Source organism: Corylus avellana, chromosome ca2 (assembly GCF_901000735.1).
Source record: "Corylus avellana chromosome ca2, CavTom2PMs-1.0".
NCBI classification, from domain to species: Eukaryota; Viridiplantae; Streptophyta; class Magnoliopsida; order Fagales; family Betulaceae; genus Corylus; species Corylus avellana.
The window spans coordinates 18,201,116-18,209,246 of record NC_081542.1 but is presented as its reverse complement, the minus strand read 5'-3'; the positions used below and the strand labels follow the sequence as shown (position 1 = coordinate 18,209,246).

General features: G+C 41.7%; 2 protein-coding genes across 2 annotated transcripts in view; both read left to right on the top strand.

The window, feature by feature from the left end:
• Positions 1-6,001, top strand: part of LOC132169201 (uncharacterized) — a 6,436-nt gene extending 435 nt beyond the window's left edge. Inside the window, exons 2-6 of the mRNA XM_059580270.1 lie at positions 1,123-1,189; positions 1,366-1,449; positions 2,157-2,219; positions 2,359-2,503; positions 5,901-6,001. Of these exons, the coding sequence (XP_059436253.1) occupies positions 1,123-1,189; positions 1,366-1,449; positions 2,157-2,219; positions 2,359-2,503; positions 5,901-5,917 (376 nt within the window). The 3' untranslated portion in view covers positions 5,918-6,001. The remainder of the gene's footprint in view (positions 1-1,122; positions 1,190-1,365; positions 1,450-2,156; positions 2,220-2,358; positions 2,504-5,900) is intronic.
• LOC132172707 (uncharacterized) lies at positions 2,716-4,132 on the top strand (the record flags this gene model as incomplete). Its single annotated transcript, XM_059584261.1, is given in 1 exon segment — positions 2,716-4,132. A coding segment is annotated over 1 exon segment (1,407 nt).
• Positions 6,002-8,131: the final 2,130 nt, after the last annotated feature.

The window sequence follows — 8,131 nt, the reverse complement described above, 5'->3', positions numbered from 1 at the left end:
TTGTGGAAAGCAAGACCTCTGAAAAGCTCCTTCTCAGTTTCCCTGTCTTTGCCTTCCTTGCATCCCCAACGAATGGCAGAATAAAATCAATAGGGATCCGAAGCTCTGACTGAAGCCGGTCCCAGCCCTTCCTATTCCTACCTTCTAGCACCAAAACTCTTCCACGCCTATCTTGGAGCCATCATACTCCTCTAAAACCAGAAAACTCCCATGCCTATTGAAGCATTTCTGGACTAACGCACGTGGAAAACTTCGAATAGACTCATCCCTAAAGACCCTTGAATCCTCCACCGCCATCAGCTCACCAAAGATATTCACTAACCAAACCGCTTCATTCCACTCCAGCCGTATCGAATGCATCTTACCCCTGCAACGCTCTTGTAGCTTCAACACCGTGTCTCCACCCTTCACTATCACAGCAAACTCCTTAGACTCCACTGACCAGACCCTAGACAGCCCCATTCTTTTTTCAGAATAATTTTTTACCACCGAACAGCTGCTTTAGATTTTTAATTTGCTTAGTTTTCATGATTTTCTTGACTTATTCTCTCTTTTTAGCTAGGTGTTTCTCCTATGTACTTCATGTACACTTGAGTTGCGCCTTTTGCCCTTTTAATGATATTTTGTTTACTAAAAAAAAAAAAAAAATAAAGAAGATTCCTAACCCTCCATCTTTTCACTCTATCATACAATCCTCACATATTCCAAGATAGAATCTTAGGCTTCATAATGAACAAGTAGAGCCCCTGCCCTTGTCTTTAATTATGCTAGAGTGCCCTGCATCTTTTCACTCTATCGTACATATTCACAGATAGAATCTTAGGCTTCATAATGAACAAGTAGAGGCCCTCCCCTTGTCTTTACTTATGCTAGAGTGACCACCCTTAAGATCATTTTTTTTTTTTTTATAATTGTTGTATAAACGTCATAGTGGATAGAACAATTATATGTCTACTTAAGTTTCATAAAATATGCTTTTTAAACGTCACATGTGATCAAACACCAAATTTCATAGCACACAGAAACAGCTCTTTCAGCTTGTCTTTTTGGCTGTCATACTTACCAAGAAAAAGAAAAAGTAAGTCTGTTTCTTGCTCAGTTTTTTCTGTTTACCTTATTTAGGCTGTGCATATCCTACTTGGATGCTACGTGGAACCTTGTTCAATTAATTGGAGGCTCTACTTTCAATGTAAGTGGCAAGTTTATAAACATTATACTTATCTTCCCAATTTGCTTCCGTTACCCTCATTCTGTTGGCATTTATGAAGCAATTTTTGTACATGTCCATTCTCTATTCTGATATGTTCAGTTTCTTATATAGGCTTGGAATTATCGTTTTCTGTAACATGTGAAATCTTATCTTAGGATGAACAACGAAGGCTCTCCTTGTATGCTGCAATGTTTCTCCCATTTAGAAAGACCATATATAAAGATAACAAGGCTAAGGAGGTACCATCCATCTCCTTATTGTTTGTGGCTTCCATATTACGTGTTGACCGGTATGATCATAATAGCATTGGCGCTTATGCATTATTGCACATGTAGTAGAGTGCATTGTTCTGCTGGTATTAGCAATTATTTTGTTTTTACTATACAGAATCATCTACCTTTTCATTCTTTTGGTGCTTTTTCCCCCTATCCTTTGCTAGAGCCTGCGACTAGGCTATTAAGGAGAACATGACCAAATATTTTTCGAAGTGTAAGAAAAATCTTTTCTGCCTAAAAGGAGAGTTTTACCTCTCTTGGGTGAAGTAGCCAAAATGATGACATTGTCTTCTGTATAGGGAGCTGAATATTGTCTGTCCCCGAAGAGGCTGGTCATCTATTGTGATGCCACTGCAGCAACTCTCTCTCTCTCAGCTTGAAACTTTAAAGCAAATGCTTTGATTGGTTCCCGTCTATTGTTAGATGTACCGATTGGTTTTCTCAAGTCTAAGGAGAACAAAGCTCTGAAGAAAGAGTCATAGTTTATTCCTTTTGTAACTTTTTTCTTTTCAAGAGCCAAAATCTAACATTTGTAATTTTAGACAACTAGTTGCCTATGCTTTTATGGTTGATATATAAACTGTTGTACTTGATAACCATGATCGTATCTTGATATAATTTTCCAAACTTTCTTCTTATCTTCAAAGCTAAACCTTGTTTGTGAACTACAGATATCCATTATCTCCTACATTTTTCGGGAGTCTCTTAAGCGAAAAGCCAGTGATGCTGAAACAGTGAGCTTAAATCTACTCTCTTTTAAATTTCTAAAATCAGATATGTTGATTAAAATACTTGTTCTAATGTCAATTGTTTCAGGACTTCTTAATCTGCAGATATATGATCTGTCTGGTCACAAATTTTTCTTTATTATAGGTCATAAATGTACACAGTGCATTGGACAAATTTTTGTCTTTGATTCCTTTCCTTGCATCTAATGGGGACATCCAACTCACTGAAGTTGACTGGGGAAGAGGATTGGATGATGTCCCTCATACTTCAAAACTTCGGGTACTGACAGGTATGGTTCTATTAGCTGCATGGTATATTTACTGTGATTACCTGCAGAATGAGTTGTTGGCAATGACTGTTTTCAGTCAACGCTTTTTGAAATTTCCTGTGTCAGTTCCACTATCCCTCCTTAAGAATGCACTTGAAATTGTGTTCTCATTTGGGTTTTATGCATAAAGACAAAACTTCATCTTGTATGATCTGTGACAAAACCTCATTTGAGTAGATTAGGATGGAGCGACGGTTTTCGGTGGAAGCTAAAACCTTCTTTTTCTCGACGAAGGCTTCGAAGCTTCGTTTGGAGGAAAGAAGGAAGGGTTTTGTAGGGCTTATTCTGGTGGGTCAGCGAAGTGCTTCCTGGTTGGCAGCTACAGTAGAAGAGGCGTCTCAGTCTCAGGTGAAGGAAGATTTTGTCAAAAAATTTAGCGAGGAAGGGAAGTCTTTGTCGGTGAGCGGGGGTAGTAACAAAGCTGCGAGATTCCTGGAGGTGGTTGCCTATCTGGAGGACGAACGGAAAGGTATCATCTGGATCCCAGAGGCCCGCTCTGGGCGGGGTTGGCGGAGGTTCGTGGTTGAGCTGCGTTCGTTGCTGGCTGCGCAGGCGAGTTCTCCAGGGTTTTCGAATTCTGAGAGTTCCTCTCCGGGGACAAAAGATGGACGGTCTGTCGCCGAAGCGTTGCGCTCTTCTTCCTGCGAGGTGGCGGACATTGCTGGGGCGCGGCTTCTTTCGTCGCAAGAGATTGACTTGTTCCCGGTGGTGAGCTGTTTCGAGATGGGGAATGCTGGAGTGGAAATACGATTCGCGATGGATTGTTACGAAATGGAGAAAGCTCATCCCTTGATTGAGCAAAGCTTCTCGTCTCCGGTGGCGGCGGCAGCTAAGTTTAGAAGGAACAAGTCGATGAGGCGATTAGGGTTTTTCTGCGATAAGTTGGACCGGATCCTTCGCGGGCTGGGTGAGAAGCCCAAAGGTAAGCGGATTAGGGTTGGTTCTTTGGGTTATGATGGGCATAATTCCGGGGCGGTTTTCGGGTCGGTTTCTGGGTCGGCTGTGGTTCAAATTCCCGTTTGCGGCCCTGTTTTGGATCCCGATAAGTTCAGCAATGGGTTTTTGTTGCACTCGGATAAGTCTTCGCCGGAGTCTCCTGGGTTTGCTGAGAATGTTCAAATTGGGGATTTTGGACGGAAATCTTCCCCGGCGACTCCTGTGTCTCCGGCGAGGCTTTGGCGCAGTTTGAGGGATGACGCTACTGCTCCTACGGTGGTGGCTACTGTTTCTTCGGTGGCTTCTGTTTCGCCTGTGAATCAATTCTCTTTTCCTCCGGCGATTCCTGCGGTTGCTTCTACTTATCCGGCGAGGCTTCAGTGCAGGATGAGGGATGAGGCTTCTGTTCCTCCGGTGGTGGCTACTGTTCCTCCGGTGAGGGCTATTGTTTCTCCGGTTTTCTCTTTTCCTCCTGCACCTGCCAAAGCTTTGATAGATAACCAAGTTTCCAAGTGTTATACACGGAGAGCGAAGGATAAGGAAGCTAAACAGCTTCATAAGAAAAAGATGCCGCTGGGGGTGAAGAATTTGGAATGCTCCGATAACTTTGAGGCTAGGGGCGGTGGCTCGAGTAGGGTTAGGGATGTGGGGTGATCATGTGTAGGGTTAGCCTTTGTGTAGGGTGTTTCTTGTGTAGGGTGTTTTGATTTCGGGGGTTCTTGGGTGGTTCTTTTTGGGTTCCTTGGGGGTGCTCCTTGGGAGCTTAGGGTTTTTATTGGGTGTTTAGCCGCACTCTTTTATACTCCCTGTGTAATCGTGTTGCGCCCTGTTTGGTTTTTGATATATACATATTTACCTATCAAAAAAAAAAATGATCTGTGGCTAACAGCCCTGATACGGGATGTCTGTGACATCTCCAAGCTGTCAAATGAGTTGTGAAAATGTCAATGTCAAGGTCATAGTGAAAATGAAATCTACTTAATGTCTCATTCTTAAGGTATGATGATGCAGGACTGCAGTTAGGCAATTCAAAGTTTATGGACTGTCTTGCAATGAAAAGGTGGTGGGTAGTTGTAGAAAGGTTCTACGGGGACGATAGGGTTGTAGGGGCTTGGGGATGGTGCAACTCATACTAAATAGCAAAACAGAAGCTATTGCAAAGAAAAGCCTCACATAATGCCCCCCAAATATTTGAAGTCTCACATACCAAAGCTCATAGCATATGACTACAACACACATTCAGCATTTATAGCAAGTGTGAGAAACCCCTTAACCCAACAAGCTTGAACTAAAGCTAATTCTATCAAAATGAAATACTAATGACCATATAATTTACCTTGGACACTTTTTCTTTTTGGACTAAAGAGGATTGGTCCTTGGTGTGCCACTGATATTCTTAGAGTTGAGCTTCAATATGGCGTAGTACTTCTCTAACGGTGCAATTGATGGGAATCTTAATAATTGGTTTCCTTATTCTCAGAGTTTTGCAATGCAAGACGTAACATATATGCTTTAAAATTAGCAAAATGAACACTTAAGCTATGATCTGCAGTTACATCTGTATAAGGGGAGCATGCAACCCTTGAAGACATGACACCCATGTTCATTTGTGTCTTAACATTTGTTTGGAGACATAAAAAAGAATTCACCTTCATTCACCAAAAGTAGGAGCATAACAATGAGTGTTAAACATCTCTTTTAAAAAGATTTATGTATACTTTTTCTTTTATCAAGTGTTTTGCTATCTGTGGTTCTTCTGGTACATTCGTACATTGTATAACTAGTTATATATTCCCAGCAACCTGAATATACAGCAGTGACCTTGTGTCTAGCTTTTCGGGATTTGACGTGTCTGACATTCATTGACGTGCATCCACAGATCATAGTTAATTCAGTAAACAAAAAAAGAATGTCCCAAGTCCAGGTTTCACTGGTATTTAGTTTCCTCGAATTGAAGCAAAAGACTTTGCAGTATTTTAGCGAGTTAGCAATAATAGATACAACTAGTAGTCTCCTTTCATCATCTGAAATTGACTTTCGCGTTCTTGAGGTTTGTGTATCCTACCGATGTCTAATTGGTATTAAGAAGTGTCTCTCCTCTCTCTCTCTCTCTCTTACACACACACACACACACACACATATATATAGACTCCAAATGAATCAATGATTCACTATAAATTTTTTCTAATTGATCTGCTTCCGGATTGACTTGTGCGAGAGGTCCAAGATCCTTTGATTTCTTGCAATTTTTTGTAAACATGATCAATACGTTATGTACCATCCATGTTAATTAGACTTGGTATAAATTGATAAGTGAAAAAAAAGAAGATAATTTGAAATAGAGGACTGTGTTTGTTTGTCCTTATTCTTGGTCTATGGAGAATGGATGTTTGACATGGGAAACATTTATGACATGACACAGATGTGGACACAACATAATTTTTCAAGTATTGGACTTGACATGGGGAGGACGTGTTAGATACTGTGTGTGCGCGCGTGTATGCGTACGTATAGAGGGGTGAAGCTGTGGAGGCACAAGAAAATGGGTTATTGACTTTTCAAATAAAGAAGGTACTTTAGGAAATGTATTAAAATAATGTGCCTTTTTTTTTTTAATTTTTAATTTTTTTATTTTATCTTTTAAGTGGATAATATTTAGGGACATCCCAAACAGAATAGAGGATCAACAATATAGGGCACAAGAAGTATTTTTCTTTTTCCTGTTTTGTGTTCAATCATTGCGATAATGGAAGTCAAAGTTGTGGCTTCTGATAAGAAACTGAATCATTCTAGATCCATAAGTGAACTGATGGGAATAAAACAATTGTGAATATATATATATATATATATATATATATTTTGATAGGTAATTAACTGATATTATTAAAAGCGTGAGGCGCCCCAAAGTACACTGGAAGTATACAACTAGGAACACCTAACTAGAAGGGGAAAAGTGTACAAGGAAATCATCATAGCTAATCGAAACCGGAAAAACATATGCTACAGTCCAGAGATAGAGTATGGAAACAATAGGCTAAAGTTTCCTCAAAAGACTTCTCCACATCCTCGAAACACCTATTATTTCTCTCTCTCCATATACACCAAAAAAAGCAAATAGGCACCATCTTCCAGATTGCAGCACTCCCCCCCCTTCCTGCAGACCACCAACAGGCTTGCAACTTGAAAACCCGACTAGGAATCACCCATGATAACCCAAAACGGCCAAAAAAGGCACTCCACAAAGCAGATGCCACCTCACAATGAAGAAGAAGATGATCCACCGTCTCCTCACTCTTCTTGCACATCCAACATCTGTTCACCACAATCACATTTCGATTTCTGAGATTATCTAAGGTCAGAATTTTCCCCCAAGCTGCCGACCACACAAAAAACGCTGCCCTTGGGGGAGCCTGTGTCCGCCACACGCTCCTCCAAGGAAACCTCCTCCCTTCCGAACATGCCAAGGAGAAAAAGAGAGATTTGACCTTGAAAGTACCTCTTTTGGAGGAGTTCCACCATAATTTATCTTCCGACCCTCTTCTTACTCTAGTAGAATGTAACACCTGGAAAAAGGAGGCAAAGGCCTCCACCTCCCAATCATGAGCCTCTCTGGAAAAACTCACATTCCACTGAATGGACCCACCTAGCATCTCCACGTTATCCGCAACTGAGGCATCCTTCGCACATGCAATACTAAAAAGGATCGGGAAGGCTATCTTGAGAGCTGAATCTCCATACCACCAATCATGCCAAAAGCTAATCCTAGTCCCATCCCCCACTTCGAATCTCGTAAAGCCTTTGAAAGTTTCCCACCCTTTCCTAATATTCTTCCATAACCCCACCCCACACGTCCCTCCAGGCTCAACAGAACACCACCCACCCCATAAACTTCCATACTTCGCATCTACCACAACTCTCCACCAAGCATCTCTTTCCGACCTATAACGTCACAACCACTTCCCTAAAAGAGCGCGGTTGAAGACCAATAAGTTCCTAATACCCAACCCTCCTTCCTTGATCGGAGTGCAAATCAGCGACCACTTCACCAAGTAGTATTTGAACTCTTCTCCTATCCCTCCCCAAAGAAAATTGCGTTGAAGCTTCTCAATGCGCCTAGCAACACTCACCGGAATATGGAAAAGAGACAAGTAATAAGTGGGCAAATTAGCAAGAGTGCTCTTGATAAGGGTGACCCTACCCCCTTTCGACAAATACAACCTTTTCCAGCTGGCTAACCGGTGTTCAATCTTCTTGATAACTCCATCCCAAATATGCTTGGACTTATAAGAGCCTCCCAACGGGAGACCAAGATACTTCACTGGCAAAGTAACCGCCTCACATCCTAAAATACCGGCTAGCAAATCCACGTGCTCCACAGTCCCCACCGGAATAAGCATCGTTTTAGCCAAATTAACCTTCAACCCTGAAGCAGCTTCAAACCACAGAAACAAACACCGCAAGTAACGTAACTGGGCAGGCCTAGCATTGCAGAAAATCAAGGTATCATCGGCAAATAAAAGGTGAGAGACTGTAGTGTTGCCGATTTTGAAGCCTTCTAACAGCCCCCTCTGAACCGCTGCCGAAATCATCCTACTCAATATCTCCATCACAAACACAAACAGCAAAGGAGAGAGAGGATCCCCTTGTCTCAAA